Source organism: Bison bison, unplaced genomic scaffold (assembly GCF_000754665.1).
Source record: "Bison bison bison isolate TAMUID 2011002044 unplaced genomic scaffold, Bison_UMD1.0 scf7180017864134, whole genome shotgun sequence".
Classification (NCBI taxonomy): Eukaryota; Metazoa; Chordata; class Mammalia; order Artiodactyla; family Bovidae; genus Bison; species Bison bison.
The window spans coordinates 4,155,136-4,175,083 of NW_011494706.1; the positions used below are offsets into that span (position 1 = coordinate 4,155,136).

General features: G+C 40.0%; 1 protein-coding gene across 1 annotated transcript in view; it reads right to left on the reverse strand.

Moving 5' to 3' along the window:
* The window catches only part of ASB4 (ankyrin repeat and SOCS box containing 4), an 81,187-nt gene that overhangs the window by 21,686 nt on the left and 39,553 nt on the right, over positions 1 to 19,948 (reverse strand). The window contains exon 3 of the mRNA XM_010839746.1: positions 2,147 to 2,637. Coding sequence (XP_010838048.1) covers positions 2,147 to 2,637 — 491 coding nt within the window. The remainder of the gene's footprint in view (positions 1 to 2,146; positions 2,638 to 19,948) is intronic.

Consider the following 19,948-nt stretch of genomic DNA (forward strand, 5'->3'; position numbering starts at 1 on the left):
TGAAAGTGAAAAGTGAAAGGGAAGTCGCTCAGTCATGTCTGACCCTCAGCGACCCCATGGACTGCAGCCCACCAGGCTCCTCCATCCACGGGATTTTCCAGGCACGAGTACTGGAGTGGGGTGCCATTGTCTCCTCCGATAAAACAACTATACTCCAATAAAAAATAATTATTTAAAAGGAAATACACAGTTCAGTAAAAAATTAATGAGCTTGACCACTTACTCTGTGTGACTTTAGAAAAGTATCTGAATTACATCACCTTTTAAATGAGGATAATATCAACGCCTACCTCAGAGGTTATTATAATAATAAAAGTGAATAATCTGTATAAAGCCTATCTAGAACTCAACAAAAGATATTATTGTAACATTATTTATTATCTTATTTCTAATCACCATAATCTTCTGGAAGGTGAAAGTCAAAGTCATTCAGTCGTGTTCAACTCTTTGTGACCCCCATGGGCTGTACAGTCTATGGGATTCTCCAGGCCAGAATACGGGAGTGGGTAGCTTTTCCCTTCTCCAGGGGATCTTCCCAACCCAGGGATTGAACCCAGGTCTCCCGCATTGCAGGCAGATTGTTTTACCAGCTGAGCCACAACCTCTTGGAATTCTCTATAAAAGTTTGATAGAGTTCCAGGACATTATGAGAATTACATACAATTTTAAAGAAAAAAAAAAGTCCTCCATTGAAACACCGACAACCAAAAGAAAATTCCTTCCTGAGAGCTCAGGAATCATCAAACTCATCACATCTACGCTGGGATGTCTGTGGGTTGTCTGCATGGAATGTGCTGAGTGCACCTCCCCTAAATTCCTTAGGGGAACTTTTCTTCCAACTAACCTTCACACTGCAGGACTTCAGACATTTTACCGAGGTAGGAGGTAGAAGCCGGCTGTGAATTTGGTAAAACTTCTGTCTGCTAGCTTTCTGCGACCCTGCATTCGTGAGCACACAAAACTCCTCTGCTGCCTGTTAATTCTTTTAGATGAGTGGGGTCCTAGGTACATTATCATTCGATTTATTTTAGGTGAAAGGCATTTTGGTTTCCAGATTAATTACCATCATCAACTTAATGCTAAACTCTCCCATGCGCTATAGAACCCTTCACTCCTCTACTTCGTCATTTACCATGAAATATTAAAGTTACCTCTTTACGTGTTTGTCTCTCCAGCTAGATCCTAAGCTAACTGAGAGTAGTGACCATGTATTAATCTTGCCAATATTGTTAATATTTGGTCCCTACTAGCCCATGAGACGGAGAAGGCAATGGTACCCCACTCCAGCACTCTTGCCTGGAAAATCCCATGGACAGAGGAGCCTGGTGGGCTGCCGTCTGTGGGGTCGCACAGAGTCTGACACGACTGAAGTGACTTAGCAGCAGCAGCAGCCCATTAGAAATTATCAATAAATACTATTTAAAATAAAGGTTGTGTAGTATATTATAAAATTAAAGACTAGCACCAAGTGAACTAAGGTTGAATACCTACAGTGCCACTGTGTGAGATCAAATTGCTTAACTACTCTGTGCCTGAGTTTCCTCCTTTATAGAATAATAATATAATCTACCTTATCAGATTATTACAGAATTAAATGGATTAAATTAAGAAATGTAAGATGACTTATAAGTGTGCTTAATAAATATAATTTATTATCTATAATAAATATTAACTATTAGTTCTTAATAAATGTTAGTTTTCATTAAAGTAGAAAACTGAGCCGCCCTTTCCTGTATTCAAACCGGTTCCAAAGCAGGCTCTGTCATCTATAGGCAGACATTCTGTGGAAGAGCCGCGTGTGCAGTGTGGCGCCATTCGCCGCTTCTGCAGAGGTACAGTATCCTTCTGATCTTGCCCATTCAGTCCCCCAGGAAGCCACTACCAGTTCACTGGTGTTCACACAGGCCATGGACAATTACCTGCTATTCTTGCTCTTTCTCTGCTCTCAGCCCAGATTTCAAACAAACGTGGACTAGGCTGAGATAGCTAGGGGTAGATACACAAATGGAAGGTCAGATTGAAGGTCAGAGGCAGTTAGCCAGGCCTCCAACAGGCTTGAGTGACTTGGAGATTTCAGACTGAGCCACCCTCTGAGTCCCCATTACCCTGCTGCCCATCCGCCCAGTTCTGCACGTGGCAGCCTCACCTTATGGAACTGTGGCGGGTATATCCGAGCAGCCCCGTGGTTCAGCAGCAGCTGGTAGCAGATCTCAGGCCGGGCGGCGGGTCGCACGGAGGTGACCTTCAGCACATACTGGATGGCAGCGCAGCCGTTGATGTCCATGAGATTGGCTTCCGCGCCGGCCTCCAGCATCATGTCCATGAGCACGTGGTCGCAGTTCCAGGCTGCCTTGTGGAGCGGAGATTTAAAGTCATCATCCCGGGCGTTGACCTCCGCCTTGTAGTCCAGCAGCATGCGGCAGATGAGGTGATGATCCCGGCTGTACTCCTGCTCTTTGAAGCGGAGGGCCCAGTAGGTTGCGATGGCCAGAGGGGTCTCCATGTGGGCGTTCACACTGTCCACGATGGCCCCGTGCTCCACGTAGAAGGCCACCAGCTCGGGGAGGCCAAAGTGGGCAGCCGTGTGCAAGGGCGTCTCCTCATCCTGGTTGTTGGTCTTCATGTTCACATTCGCCCCTAGAAAGCGAGGTTGAAGCAGACAATTATTTAAACATATTTTACCATTACTCACAAGGCTCATTAAACAGGCCTTTTCCCGCTGCTTCCGACTACCCATTTGTCCAAGTTCCATTTCTGGACCCCATGGGAGCCACTGCTTTGAAACGACAGTGCCACCTTCTGGGCAAGCAGTAAATATATGGGGTGATGGGAGAGTGGGCCTGAGAAGGAAGATTGGGACTGTGCAACGCAGCATTGTTAGTTCAGTTCTAGTTCCTACTCCTAGGTGGATTGGGAAATACAAAGTGATTCTGATAACCAAATAGCTTTTATCAATAAAATAGCAAGTATTAAAAAAATAAATAAAGGTTATATCACTATCTTTGAGGCTTATATGTTATATGTGTGGCTTCAAAAGTCATCAATTTCTTGATGAGATTTCTTAAATATCATGTCATTTTTTTTTTCTTCCCAAGCAGCTAAACCTAAAAACTTGGTACAAGGGAACTTTAGTGGTATAGAAATTCAGTCTTCTGACTGGACATTGACAGTATCAAGCCGCTGAATTCTATGAGGCTCCTTTGGAACACACCTGGAGCAAAAATAAATACTCTGATGACCAAACTAGAGTAAAGGTCACATTTTGAAAGGAAAATAATAGAAGCTGGGAAAATAAAACACTCATCAAAAAAAAAAAAAAAACAATTAAAGATTGTATGTAATATGTGCAATTTATTGTCGACAATGGCTATTTAGAAATGCAAATTATGAGTGCTTGGAAATCTCCTTAGAAATTACTTAATCCAACCACTTATTTAACAGACAAAGAAAATGAGTAAATTTTATTTTTTCTGATAGGAAAGTTAAGTACTAGAATGATCAATCTGAGAAACTGAAATTTTCCTCTCATCCTAGTTTAATTGGGGTAAGCTAAATGACCCCAGAGGGTCTACTCTATAATCAGTTTTACTGGAAATGTTTATAGTTACTTCAAGGATAAATCTGGGAAGACTTTTATCATTATTATTATTAAGGTAGCAACTAATATTTATTAAGCACTTGCCATGTACAAAATTCTGAGCTAAATGCTTTTCATATTCCTCGTGGAATCTTCCTAGCAACTCTTTGCAGGAGGTGCGTTTTTATCCCAATTTTACAGATGAAGAAATTTGTACTTAGGCTAATAACTATACTAGGCTAAGAAGCACTAGAACCGAAGTTTGACAGCAGACAGCCTAGCTTCATAATCTCTCACCACTGTGCCATTCTACCTCATTATTTTTCTTTAAATTTTTTTTTTGTTTGCTTTGCTGTCTTTGGATATTTGAAAATTTGAAAGTAATGGAGAAATCATGTTGCATTTTGTTAATTTTAAAAATCTGTTCTCCATGTGTTGCTCCTTTATGCCATTTTTCACGGCATCCTCTGATCATATGGAACACATTTAAGAAAGGGGATACTCCTACCAGCTTGCTGGCTGTCTAATACAAAATCCACCCCCTAGTGAGGTTTCTGAGAGCACATTGTTCTGTAAACTCTGAGACTGTCTCTGCTCCTAACTTCAGACAGCAGAATTATAAGCAAAGATAGTCCCTCATGAAGATCTGCCATTCGTGTTCATCAGGATTCCACCCTGGAGCAGCTCTGGGTCAGATCTCCCTTCAGGTCAGCCCTTCTGTGCTCTGGAGTGAAATGAAATGAATGTCTTCCCAGAAGCCAGTGCGGGGTCACTTCAGACACAGGAGAATTTCCAGTAAGAAAGGGATCAGAGGGTCAGGGTGAAATTTACAGGCCAACTTGGAACAAACCACATCCTTTATTTTTTTTAATGTATTTGGACATTTACAATGGATCCTTGACCTCTTGCTACAACTAAATACGCTGAATGGTTTGTTTTCCTGAATAAGAGAGCCTTATTTTATATTTGAATTCTGTCTTTGAGTGAACTTTTCCACGAGCTACATAGAAAGTAGAGTGATTTGACTACTTCTACTTTAAATTTTGTGATTTATTCAAGAAATTAGAGACCATAAACATAAATTCTTGGGAATGTTAAAAAAAAATACACATCTTTAATGTGAAAATGTGTATTGGCTTCCTAGAGCTGCCACATCAAATGCCACAAATTGGGTGGCTACAAAGAACAGAAATTTGTTCATGAGTCTAGAGATCAGAAGTGAAATTGAAGTGTTGATAAAGGTGGCTATTTCTGAGAGAGTTTAAAGGGGGACTCTCTCTCGTGCCCCACTCTGAGCTTCTGGTGATGGCAGCAATCCTTGGTGTGCCTTGGCTTGTGGATGTATCCTCCCGGGGCCGCCACCATGTTCACGTGGTCCTGTCTGTGTCTTCACAAGGCTGCCTTCTTACAGAGACACCAGCCTTCTTACAGACACACCAGCCTTCTTACAGACACACCAGTCTTCTTACAGACACACCAGCCTTCTTACCGAGACACCAGTCTTCTTACAGAGACATCAGACGTACTGCAACAAGGGCCCATGCTGCTCCACTCATCTTAATGAATTACATCTGCAACGACCCCGTATCCAAACAAGGTCACATGCTGACCTGCCAGACATTAGGACTTCAGCATATCTTCTTTTTAGGGGGCGAACAGGGGATACAAGTCCACCCGTAATATATAATATTATGTATTATACACACAAACACTGTGTGTGTGTTTGTGTGTACGCCCAGTCGCTCAGTCAGTCCTGTCTGCCTCTTTGTGACTCTTCGTGGCTCATGGACTGTAGCCCACCAGGCTCCTCCGTCCATGGGACTTTCCAGGCAAGAATACTGGAATGGGTTGCCATTCCCTTCTCCAGGGGATCTTCCTGATCCAGGGATCAAACCCATGTCCTTGCGTCTCCAGCACTGGCAGGCAGACTCTTTACCGCGGCCCCACCTGGGAAGCCCACGACATAACATAATATATAACGTGTATTGTGTCTGTGTGTGCACAGTTGCTCAGTCCTGTCTGATCTGTAACCCGCTAGGCTTCTCTGTCCATGGATTCTCCAGGCAAGAATGTTAGAGTGGGTTGCCATGCCCTCCTCCGGGGCATCCCCTCCGATATCATTAGATGTTTTTACATAGGTATTGACTCGATGGACGTGAGTCTGGGTGAACTCCGGGAGTTGGTGATGGACAAGGAGGCCTGGTGTGCTGCGATTCATGGGGTCGCAAAGAGTCGGACACGACTGAGCGACTGAACTGAACTGAACTGTACCAGTCTGCACTCCCATAAGCCATGTGTGAGGGTTCTCATCAACATTTGGGGTTTTCAATCTATTTAATTTTAGCCAGTATGGGAGTGCATAGTGATACCTCATTGTGTTTGAATGTTATGTTTCCCTAATTAACAATTAGTTTAGATATATTTCAATATTTTTAAACAAACATTGCTTTTTATTTACTATTATAAAGCATTTCCGTATTATTATGTTATCATATAAAATATCATTTTAAAATAATGACATAATATTCCACAGAGTCAGTTTACCCTACTGTTAGATGTAAAGGCTTTTTCCAAAGTTTTGATCTTATGACTAATGCTACAATTGATAAATTTATGTGTAAATTTTAAGATTATTTCCTTAGCATAAACTCTCCCAAAATGGAATCATTAAGCTGAAACCTCTGAGCTATTTAAAGGGAGACTTGATCGACATGAACTTGAGTAAGCTCCGGGAATTGGTGATAGACAGGGAAGCCTGGCGCGCTGCAGCCCATGGGGTCACCTGACTGAGTGACTGATCTGAACTGAACGATCTCTCATTGATGCATGAATGCTGTTTTACTCACCTAGTATGTAGTTACGTAATTAAAATTCTTTTGCAATTTTGGAAGTAAAAAATGGTATCAAAAAATCCCGTTGTATTTTTTTTGTGCGTTTGTTTTTGGTTTTGGTATTAGAATGCCCTACTCCTCTCAGAGGTTTCAACATTAGCCAGATTAATAACAATTTAATTTGTATATATTTTAAAACATTTAACATTTAATTCACGTGGAAATTATTGTGGTGTGCTTACCAACTTAGGAAGAATTGACATTCTTACAATATAGAGTCTTTTCATGTGGGAACACAGTCTGTTTCTTGAAAAGTTTTCTTTATATTTCTGTAAACTATAGCCCCACAAAATTTGTAGCAATTTTCATTTTAGGGAAGAACAGTAAGTTATTTCTGGGGTAAAGTAACTTCTAATGAGAGAAAGACCTTCATGAACTTTCTAATTTATGCAAGATAGACTCCAGAACTAGTCTGAAATGGTAGCAAATGAGACAGAGACAATTTTTAATTTGCATTGCTTTATAAAGAACCAGGACTTTTTAGATTTCATCGGTAGGCAAAGAACAGATTTGTGTGCACTGAGAATAAGATGCAGAGTGGACATAGGGTAAGAGCGCCACAGAGAGGACACTGGCCACCGGAATGGCACTCTGATACCCCTGAAGCCAGGAGAGCAGGGACACAGTCCCACAGGAGGAACACAGTGTCGGTCAAAATTAAATGTTTTCTGTTCTCCCATACTGTATGATAGTCTCTTTTCCTGACCCTTCAACAGACAGAATCAATTACATGAATCCTAGTTATGAGACCTCACATTTCCTTTTTTCCAAGTAAAATTAAACTACCTCCAAGCACCCACTTGTTGCTGGGCTGATCACCTGTGATCCATCATCATATGGCTCCCTCTGCTGGGCTCTGCTACTTCCTACAGGCCATGAGTTGGCCCTCAGAAGCGCGCTTTCCAAAGAACCCACCTTCCCCGCCAAGTTCTACCACCTCCGAAACCACGTGGGAGTCGTGGGAGTCGGGGCAGGCCTCGGTTACTGCAGAAACTGTCACGGCTTGATCTTCCCAGACTCAACGAAGCCACATCTTGACTCCATCCCTAAGCTGGCGCCTGCCTCCCTCCTTGTCCTGATGGACTTGATTTCTTGCCGATTTTTTTTTTTACAAACTTTTGTGTGTAAGTGGGGAGATGGAATTTGAGGCCAGACCAGTGCTTCGCAACCCTCTGAGACGTGCCTTTTCTATTCCACAATGAAATTCATAAATAATATACATTATCCACTTTCATATGTAATCTTTTAAAAATAAATCTAGTACCTAGCTAACATGTAAAGGCAAAATAAAAGTAGTTTCTGATAATCATAACTATATAGTTATGATTCTTAAAAATAATATAAATTACAATGATGTAGTATACATTTTAATAAGTTATTGACTATCCTAGATGAACTCATGAAATGGTTATTTGTTTGAATCCATATGTAGACTCCCAGCAACTATATCGTTGAATTGACACAGGGGTTTGTACCATAACTCAAATACCACACATGTCATTGCCATAATGAATGGTATTTCAAATGAGAAAAGAAATTTTGGTTTAGTTTTGCCTTGATTAGCTGCATAGCTCTATTCCTGGAAATTTCCATGTTTATTTACAATTCAAAAGTATTTTACGTTTATATATGTAAAATGGAGTTAGGTTAGAAATCTACTGTGTTACTACATCTAAATATCTATTTTTACATCAGTGCTAAATCTAAGCTTTTTAAAAAAAAATTATGAAAGAACTTAAAAATACAATCTCAGAAAATATAATCAGATCAGATCAGATCAGTTGCTCAGTCATGTCCGACTCTTTGTGACCCCATGAATCGCAGCACGCCAGGCCTCCCTGTCCATCACCAACTCCCGGAGTTCACTCAGACTCACGTCCATCGAGTCAGTGATGCCATCCAGCCATCTCATCCTCTGTCGTCCCTTCTCCTCCTGCCCCCAATCCCTCCCAGCATCAGAGTCTTTTCCAATGAGTCAACTCTTTGCATGAGGTGGCCAAAGTACTGGAGTTTCAGCTTTAGCATCATTCCTTCCAAAGAAATCCCAGGGCTGATCTCCTTCAGAATGGACTGGTTGTATCTCCTTGCAGTCCAAGGGACTCTCAAGAGTCTTCTCCAACACCACAGTTCAAAAGCATCAATTCTTCGGCACTCAGCCTTCTTCACAGTCCAACTCTCACATCCATACATGACCACAGGAAAAACCATAGCCTTGACTAGACGGACCTTTGTTGGCAAAGTAATGTCTCTGCTTTTGAGTATGCTATCTAGGTTGGTCATAACTTTCCTTCCAAGGAGTAAGCGTCTTTTAATTTCATGGCTGCAGTCACCACCTGCAGTGATTCTATATACCTCTATCCATATTTGACAGATACTAATCTTTGCTATATTTGCTTTGATTTTCTTTTTTCTAAGAAAAAATTTTACAGAAAAAAAGCCAGCCCTTTTCTCCTTTCTTCCCTCCTTTTCTTTCACCTCAGAAGTAACTATTCTAAAGTTGACTTTTGTCATTCCTTTGTAAATTTTTGTTCTTTTATTATTCGCGCGTGTGTGTGTGCGAGCACGTGCTCAGTCATGTCTGACTCTTTGCAACCCCATGGACTGCAGCCCACCAGGCTCCTCTATCCATGGGATTTCCCAGGCAAGAATACTGGAGTGGGTTGCCATTTCCTTTTTTAGGGGATCTTCCTGGATCAGCGATCGAGCCCTTGTCTCCTGCATTGGCAGGTGAATTCTTTACCACTGAGCTGCCTGGAAAGCCCATTACTCACATACGTATCCATAAACAACATAAACACTTTTATTTTGTTTTCCTAAAAACCATATAAGCGGTACTCACTTTTGCAACCTCCTTTGTCAGCCATTTTCTGTTTCTGAGCAGAGAGCTGATTTTTTTTTTTTCCATTTCAACAGCTGAACAGATTTATATTGTGTAATTAAACAGTTTAATTACAGTTTAGCCATCTCTCTGCTAAAGACACTAAAGTTGTTTTAGCATTTTATAATAACACATATCTTTTAAATCATGCAGGAGTTTCTTTATAGAGAGAAACTGAATTAGTAGTAATAGCATATGAACATTTTCAACCATATTATACTCATCAGTGTTATATCAATTTATATGTCCATCAGTAGAGTTTAAAAGTTCAACATCATTTCCAACACTTGATACCATTGCACTGTTTAATGGTTGCCAATTAGTATGAAATGGTATTTTGATTTAATTTGCATTGCCCTTGTTAGCAGTAGTGTTTTCTCATATGTCTACAGGCAACAAGATTTTAGCTTATATGAATTGCCTATTCATAGTCTCTGCCATTTTTCACTGAGTTGCTTATGTTTTTCTTGTTTACTTTTTAGGATATAGACAAAATCACTGTGGAGAATATGATAAAAACTTTACTGAAGGCAAAAGACTTACATGTAAAGTACTGCTATGTTCATTAATAGAAAGATTCAATAGGGTAAAAGATGGCAATTCTCCCTGAATTAACCTATAATTGCAATGTAATTCAAACATTTTTTACATAATTTTTCAAAAAGTAATGAACAAATCAATTTTGTAAAAAAAAAAAAAAAAGAAGAAGAAGAAGAAGGAAAGAAGAGATGATGAAAGGGGTGTACTTATCCTACCAGGTATTCAAGCAAACTGTAATCAACACCATGTCAGTTCAGTTCAGTTCAGTGACTCAGTCGTGTCCGACTCTTTGCGACCCCATGAACCGCAGCACGCCAGGCCTCCCTGTCCATCACCATCTGCCGAGGTCCGCCCAAACCCATGTCCATCGAGTCGGTGATGCCATCCAGCCATCTCATCCTCTGTCGTCCCCTTCTCCTCCTGCCCTCAATCTTTCCCAACATCAGGGTCTTTTCAAATGAGTCAGCTCTTCGCATCAGGTGGCCAAAGTACTGGAATTTCAGCTTCAACATCAGTCCTTCCAATGAACACCCAGGACTGATCTCCTTTAGGATAGACTGGTTGGATCTCCTTGCAGCCCAAGGGACTCTCAAGAATCTTCTCCAACACCACAGTTCAAAAGCATCAATTCTTAGGCACTCAGCTTTCTTTACAGCCCAACTCTCACATCCATACATGACTATTGAAAAAACCTTAGCCTTGACTAGATGGACATTTGTTGGCAAAGTAATGTCTCTGCTTTTTAATATGCTGTCTAGGTTGGTCATAACTTTCCTTCCAAGGCATAAGCATCTTTTAATTTCATGGCTGCAGTCACCATCTACAGTGATTTTGGAGTCCCTAAAAATAAAGTCAGCCACTTTTTCCACTGTTACCCCATCTATTTGCCATGAATTGATGGGACCAGATGCCATGATCTTAGCTTTCTGAATGTTCAGCTTTAAGCCAACTTTTTCACTCTCCTTTTTCATTTCATCAAGAGGCTCTTTAGTTCTTCTTTACTTTCTGCCATAAGGGTGGTGTCATCTGCATATCTGACGATACTGATATTTCTCCCATCAGTCTTGATTCCAGCTTGTGTTTCCTCCAGTCCAGCATTTCTTGTGATGTACTCTGCATATAAGTTACAGGGTGACAATATACAGCCTTGACGTACTCCTTTTCCTATTTGGAATCAGTCTGTTGTTCCATGTCCAGTTCTAACTGTTGCTTCCTGATCTGCATATAGGTTTCTCAAGAGGCAGGTCAGGTGGTCTGGTATTCCCATCTTTCAGAATTTTCCATAGTTTATTGTGATCCACACAGTCAAAGGATTTGGCATAGACAATAAAGGAGAAATAGATGTTTTTCTGAAATTCTCTTGCTTTTTCAATGATCCAGTGGATGTTGGCAATTTGATCTCTGGTTCCTCTGCCTTTTCGAAAACCAGCTTGAACATCTGGAAGTTCACGGTTCACGTATTGCTGAAGCCTGGCTTGGAGAATTTTGAGCATTACTTTACTAGTGTGTGAGATGAGTGCAATTGTGTGGTAGTTTGAGCATTCTTTGGCATTGCCTTTCTTTGGGATTGAAATGAAAACTGACTTTTTCCAGTCCTGTGGCCACTGCTGAGTTTTCCAAATTTGCTTTCATATTGAGTACAGCACTTTCACGGCGTCATCTTTCAGGATTTGGAATAGCTCAACTGGAATTCCATCACCTCCACTAGCTTTGTTCGTAGTGATGCTTCCTAAGGCCCACTTGACTTCACATTCCAGGATGTCTGGCTCTAGGTGAGTGATCACACCATCGTGATTATCTGGGTCGTGAAGATCTTTTTTGTACAGTTCTTCTGTGTCTTCTTGCCACCTCTTCTTAATATCTTCTACTTCTCTTAGGTCCCTACCATTTGTGGGAATGTAAATTGGTGCAGACACTATGGAAAACAGTATGGAGGTTCCTCACAAAAGCAGAAATAGAACTACCCTATGATCCAGTAATTCCACCCCTGAGTATACAGCCAAAGAAAATGAAAACACTAATTTGAAAAAATACAGGCATTCCAATGTTCGTAGCAGCACGGTTTACAATAGCCAATTTATGGACACAACCTACGTGTCCAACAACAAAAGAATGAATAAACAACGTGTAGTGACTGTGTATGTATGTGTGTATATATATATATATGTTATCACTTATGTGTGGAATCTAATAAACAAATCAATAAATAAAATAAAACAGAAACAAGACTCACAGATACAGAGAACAAACTAGTGGTTACCAGTGGGAAGAGAGAAGAGGGTAGAGGCAAGGGAGTAGAGGGTAGGAAATTAAGAGGTACAAACTACGATGTGATGTATAAAATAAATAAGCTACAAAGATATATTGTACAGCACAGGGATTATGGACAATATTTTTAACCTTTAAAAATTGTAAATCACACTGTTGTACACCTGAAATTTATACAAATTTATACTGAAAATCAACTAAACTTCAATTTTTAAAATAGAGTATGAGAAAGAACGTACAGCCTAGAAACAAACCTACTTATAGAAAGCATCTGGAATGACAGAAGGGGCAGTGCAGTCAGTGGAGAAATAATGGAATATCTAATAAAATATTGGGACCAAAGACTAACAATGCTGTGGAAGCACAAACTGGATCTTGTGTCTGAGTGTGTGTATGTTTGTGTATGTGCGTGTTAAATTTCAGGTAAATAAAACTCAAGCAAAAAGCGAAATAATAAACTTATAAAACAAAAGTGCAGGAGTTGGTATCGGAGGGGAATGGACAGTCATCCACATCCAGTCATTGTATCTACAGATTACTCTCTTAGCTTATTAACTCTTGATGGAGACAGTTTTATCCAAGCCTTCTATTAAATGCAAACCTTTTATTACAGTTGAAACAATAGAGTGCAATCTCCTTGAGTCTTACTCTTCTCTGACTTTCCCTCCACCAGTTTATTTTGTTTTCTCTCCTACTGTTGCTAAGTCACTTCAGTTGTGTCTGACTCTGTGTAACCCCATAGACGGCAGCTCACCAGGCTCCCCCGTCTCTGGGATTCTCCAGGCAAGAACACTGGAGTGGGTTGCCATTTCCTTCTCCAATGCATGAAAGTGAAAAGTGAAAATGAAGTCGCTCAGTCGTGTCCGACCCTCAGTGACCCCATGGACTGCAGCCCACCAGGCTCCTCTGTCCATGGGATTTTCCAGGCAAGAGTACTGGAGTGGGGTGCCATTGCCTTCTCTCCTAGAAACCTGAATTTGTACAGTGTTGACTGTCTTCACTTTGTTCAGACCTTCAGCCGGCTGCAAGAGGTAGAGACAAGCTGAACACTGCTAGTTCTATGCTTTGTTTCTGCTCTCTCTGTGCATAACTTCCTTAAGCACCCTACATTGGAGAGCCAACCACCCTCTGTCAAGGGAACACTCTCGAATTCTGAATTATCTCTCGACTTAGGGCTGCACCTTATTATTTGATAAAATACTGTGGCATAAATGTCACTGGGAAGTGGTTTGTCTCGTTTCTACATTAAAATGTTCTCTTTTCCTTATCTTCAGTCCAGCCTCTTTCATTTTCCTTTAGGTCAGAGGAGCAAAAATGAGAAATCCTACCATGCTTTCAGAATTCTCTGGGGTTCTGACTTCCCCTTAAGCTACTACACCTTTGGTCCCAACAGTGAACATTTCATCCATATTCTTTGAGATGCTTTCTTTGCTAATGAGGATCAAGTGTTCATCTCAAGATTCATCTATTCATTCACGCAGCCTGTTCTGTGTCAGGAACAGAGACAGACTAGTGTGAAAAAGGATCAAGACCCCTACCACCAGGGAATTTCCATACTAGTTGAGAAAGAAAAAAGAAGCACAGGAGTAAGTACATGACAAGACCATTTCAGACAGTGACAAACACAATATAGAAAATAAAACAGGTTGTAATGATACAGGTTACATGTAATATAACCACGAGGCCTGGCTACAGGCTTCCTTCCTTCTTTCCTACCTTTATTTATTGGCTTACAATATTATCTAGTTTCAGGTGTGTAACACACTGACTCAGTAGTTCCATAGATTATACACCATGCAAAGTTACTATAAAATATTGACTATACTCCTTGTGCTATACATTACATCTCTGTGACATTTAGTTTGTAACTGCTGGCTTGTATTAATACCTCTCAATCCCTTTCACTTACTTTTTCTCTTCTCCTCTCCTCTCCCTTTTTAACCACTAGCTTATTCTCTGTATCCCTGAGTGTATTTCTGCTTTGTTATATTTGTTTTTTAGATTCCATGTGTAAGTGAAAAGTGCAGTATTTGTCTTTTTCTGCCTGACTTATTTCACTAAGCATCGCTCTCATACACACACACACAACAATACTACTCTGCCATAAAAAAGAATGAAATTTCCATTTGTGACAACATGGAGGGTATTATGCTCAATGAAACAAGCAATTTACTTTTTATTTATTCACTGTTTGTGTACTTGTACTATTTTCATTGTTGAAAGCTGATGTTTTATTGAAGATATATCTAGGCTCAGGTTTTATTTTTCATTTATTTTTACTAGGAACCAAATTCACCTATTTCATCTTCACATAAATAACTGGCTTTTATACAAGAAATTTTTTTCTACTACCTGTTTTAAAGTTTTGGTCATACTCAAAAAGGAAACATTTTTATATGTATTGAAAGCTATAAAATTTTTTTTGCTCAAAATGTTCATCACCTTCTAACAAGTTATGGTCAATGATTTAAAAAAAAATCCCTTCATGGTTTTTTAAATTCCTATCCTAAATGCAGGAGTGAAAAAGTGGTAAGTTACTCATGGCATTCTTCTTAATATCACCTTTAAATATTACACTTTTCTTAGACAAACTGTGGTAAAACAAAGTGAACAGTCATTAGTCTCATTGGTTAGAGAGGCCTGCAGTATATTTAAGAACAGATGGAAATATAGAGAAAACATTCTTATGGGTTATAGTAGTAAGGATTTGAGAAGGAATTTTCTTCAGTTTATTAACTGCAGGTAGAAATTTAGAATCCTAAGTAGCTAATAGTTTTATCTGAGACACTTTCTTCCTCATTAGCTTGAAATTCACCAGCTTCAGTTTAAAACCATGCTAGGGTTTTGCATAGGCTTTTATGCAGAATAAGACAGCATATTTGTTCAGTGTTTTTTTATGAAAATATTAATAATGTCTGCTATTTTTCAAGCACTCACTAGGATTTTTACATATATTGTCTTGCTTACGATTAATAGTTATCATTTTTTAGAAACACCTATTATTCAAAGATGAGATTTGTTCATATTCAGGGCTTTTCACTTTCTGCAGGTTCTGCAATTGTTTCTCAAGTCTGCTTCTTTGTCAAGGATGCAATTTTGTGCAGTGTCAAGTTTGTTATTAACTGTCACCAAAGCACATTTTCAGCAGCCTGCTTTGTTCTAGTTTCAATTTTGCCCTTTCAATCTACAGTCTATGGCAAATTCATTTTCCTGTATCTTTCCTAGTCTTATCTTAAATGAAATCTTAAATGAAACGGCATTTCCCCTAAAGCCCCATTTCTATATACTTACATTCTCCAAGGTCTGGAGTTGAGACCTGCCTTCTTCTAGATCAACAGTGGTGCTTCTGAACCATCACTCTCTCAGCCTTGTGTGCAACCCCTCATCGATCAAGGTTTATGTCACCCAATGAGGTTACTCTTTATACTCTCACCTACCATTTCACAAGCTCCCAGTCACTCTCCCATTTTCATCAGATACAGGTATCAGGCTCAGTCTTTATTTTATCTGTCCTGACATCACTCTGCAATATCTTTGCAGATGACTGATCCAACATGACGGCACTCACAATTCCTGTATCTTCTGGAGCAAATTGTGTTAATATCACCATTACCAAATATCTTATTGGTCCTGCCTGCTGTGGCTTCCCTGTTGAAGGTTCATATACCTCCACCCTGTTGAACTCAGTTTGAAATACTGGTTCTTGTTGCCCAGTCACATTTCTATCCTTCCCTTAGTGAAGCTACTCAACTCTTTTTTGATTGCCAATGTATTCTTAATTTTCCTTAGGCTAGGATTTAATCAGGATAGACTAAATTATAGTGTTATAAGAACACTCCTGGTAGCTAGAGAGCTTCCCTGGAAGCTCAGCTGGTAAAGAACCCAGGTCTTCCTCCTGCAATGCGGAAGACCTGGGAAGATCCCCCTGGAGAAGGGAATGACTACCTACTCCAGTATTCTGGCTTGGAGAATCCCAGGGACAGAGGAGCCTGGCTGGCTACAGTTCATGGGATCGAAAAGAGTCGGACACGGCTGAGAGACTCTCACTTTCTTTCACTTTCACATTCTTAATAATGCTCAAATTTCAGTGGCTGAATATGATAAAAGTTTGTTTATCACTCTCACATTGTCCACTGTAGTTACAGAATACCAGAAATCCAAGCTACCTTGGTTTTCTGGCTTCCCCATCGCTATCTGAGGTTTCCTCCAATACCACAACAACATGGAGAGAAAGGGACTTTAAAAACCCTATGTGGGCTTTACATTGCCCACACCTGGAAGTGACTCATTTCTTCTATTCACATGACACTAGTCAAAAGGCTCATCTGATCTTGCTGAACTGTAAGAGGACTAGACGAGAAAGTGTGGTCTTCCATGAGCCTGGAGGGAAAGAGATATAGATGAGCAGTAGTTACTTTTCGGAGAAGGCAATGGCACCCCACTCCAGTACTCTTACCTGGAAAATCCCATGGACGGAGGAGCCTGGTAGGCTGCAGTCCATGGGGTCGCTAAGAGTCAGACATGACTGAGCGACTTCCTTTTCACTTTTCACTTTCATGCATTGGAGAAGGAAATGGCAACCCACTCCAGTGTTCTTGCCTGGAGAATCCCAGAGACAGGGAAGCCTGGTGGGCTGCTGTCTATGGGGTCATGCAGAGTCGGACACAACTGAAGCAACGTAGCAGCAGCAGCAACTGTACATTTCAGTGGCACTACGTACTCTCACATTATTCTGCAGCTGTCACCATCATCAGCCTCCTGAATTTTTCACCTTCCTAAACTAAAACTCTGTCCACATTAAACACTAAGTCCCCATTCTTCCTCCCCATCCCACCACCCGCTCCTGACCCCGGGCATCTACCAATGTAGCTTCTGACTCTATGAATTTGAGTGTATCATGTGAGTGGAATCAAACAGCATTTGTCTGTACCAACTGTATATTGGAATGAATTTTTAAGATTAACTTATGTCCTACAAAGATTGTCCCTTCCTTTTTTTCTCCTGTGCTATATAGTAGGTTCTCATTAGTTATCTATTTTATACACAGCAGTGGGAGATACAATTCCTAGGTATGTTGATAAGCAGTCTGGGGTCCCCAAGAAGGAGAGAGCGGTCTGGGGCTCTTGAGGAGGAGATAGGGGTCTGGAGTTCTCAAGGAGGAGAAAAGGACAAACATTTCCTTTTTTTTAAGCCCAGAGCTGAAACAAAACACTCAATTTAAACTCTACTAAGGATTATATAACAACAATGTATCACAACAAAACAATTTATCTTAAACTCTGTACTAAGGATTATATAACAACAATGTATCCTACTTGAGGACATGTTTCTCCTTCTTGAGAACCTTCTGCCTAATCCTGTGTCATCTTAAAATGTATATTATAGGAGTGGGTCTGGTAAGATCTTTCTGTTAGTTCTAATCCCCTTATTTTAAGACTTGTGGGAGTGGGTCTGGTGAGACCTTTCTATTGTTAGTTCTAATCTTGTTAATTTAAGATGTATGTTAAGGGAATGGGCCTGGTAAAAGTATATAAGGCCTTGATAAGACCAAAGAGAGAGGCACTCTCCGTTTCCCTTCTGATGTCTATGTCAGGAGCTTTCCCTGTCCCCTTTTATACTTCAGTAAAACTTGGCTACACAAACGCTCTTGGGTGATCAAGCCTGGTCCCTGGTCCCGAAGCCAAATCTTCTTCTTTGGAGATCATGCGTCTGACGTGGTTCACCGTAAGCTATCAGTAGTGTCTCTATATCAATCCCAGTCTCCCGGTTTATCCCTGCCTCTCCCCTCTTTGGTGTCCACATGTTTGTTCCCTATGTCTGTGTCTCTATTTCAGCTCTGCAAATAGGTTCATCGGTGCCATTTGTTCTAGATTCCACATATATGCATCAATGTACAGTATTTGTCTTTCTCTTTCTGACTTACTTCACTCTGTATGGACACTCTCTAGGTCCATCCACATGGGTGGACCATCCATTTGCCTTTCTGCAAATGGCACAATTTTGTTCCTTTTTTGGCTGAGTAATATTCCATTATATGTACGCACCACACCTTTTTTATCAATTCATCTGTTGATGGACCTTTAGGTTGCCTCTATATACTGCCTATTGTAAATAGTGCTGAAATGAACAATGGAGCACATGTATCTTTTCAAATTATGGTATTCTTCAGGCATGTGCTGAAGAGGGGGGTTGCTGGGTCATATCGTAGTTCTATCTTCAGCTGTTTAAGGAAACTTCATACTATTATCCATCGTGGGTATATCAGTTTTCATTCCCACCAGCAGTGTAGGAGGGTGCCCTTTTCTCCACACCTTCTCCAGTATTTACTGTTCATAGATCTTTTTGACGATGGCCATTCTGACTGGTGTAAGGTAGTAACTCATTGTAGTTTTGATTTACATTTCTTTAATAATTAGTGATGCTAGGCATCTTTTCATGTGCCTCTTGGCCACCTGTATGTCTTCTTTGGAGAAATATCTATTTAGCTCTTCTGCTCATTTCAGATTGTGGCTTTTTTTTTTTTTTTGGTATTGAGCTTCATGAACTGTTTGGATATTTTGGAGGTTAATCCCTTGTCAGTTGCTTCATTTGCAAATATTTTCTCCCATTCTGAGGGTGGTCTTTTGTTTATGGTTTCCTCTATTGTACAAAAGCTTTTAAGTTTAATTAGATCCCATTTGTTTATTTTTTTTAATTTTCATTATTCTGGGAAGTGAGCCAAAAAAGACCTTGCTGTGATTTATGTTAAAGAGTGTTCTGCCTATGTTTTCCTTGAAGAGCTTTGTAGCGTCTGGCCTTACACTGAGATCTTTAAGCCATTTAAAATTTATTTTTGTGTATGGTGTTAAGGGAGTGTTCTAATTTCATTCTTTCACAGTTAGCTGTCCAATTTTCTCAGCACCACTTATTGATGATTTTATAATATTTTATAACAATAAATGGAGTATAACCTTTATAAACTGTGAATCACTATATTGTACACCTGTAACATATAATATTGTATATCAATTATACTTCAATGAAACAAGCAAAAAGACAGTACCAATTGTTGTCAGAAAATAGAAAAATGAGAATTCTCATACATTGACGGTAAGAAATGTAAAACGGTACAGCCACTTTGGAACACAGTATGGCAATTCCTCAAAAAGTTAAAACACAGAGTTACCTTATAACCCTGCAATTCCATTCCTGGGCATTTACTCAATAGAAATGAAAATATATGTCTACACAAACATTTACATGGAACTATTCATAGCAGCATTCTTCGTAACAGCCAAAACATAAAACAATCCACACACGCAGCAACTGGTAAGCATATGAACAAAATGTGGCCTATCGATACAATGGAACATCATTCAGCAATAAAGAGGAACAAAGCAGTAACACAATGTTTCATTTCATCGTTTCAAAACTGAAAACACTAGGCTAAGTGAAAGAAACCAGATACAGAAGACCACACGTTGTATGACTCCACGCATATGAAAAGTCCAGAACAGGCGAGTTCATAGAAATGCAAAGTAAATTAGTGCTTGCCTAGGATTGAGGTGGTGGGGAGTGGCGGTTGAAGGAAAAGGGGGGATAACTGCTAAGGATACAGTTCTCTCGTTGGGTGATTAAAATGTTCTAAAATTGATTGTGGTGGTGGTTGCATAATTTTGTGAAAATACTAAAAGTCACTGAATTACACACTTTAAAATGGATGAATTGTATATAAGCAAATTATATCACAATAAAGCTGCTAAAAAATAAATGACCAGTCTTAGGACTTCCCTGGTTGTCCAGCAGCTAAGACTC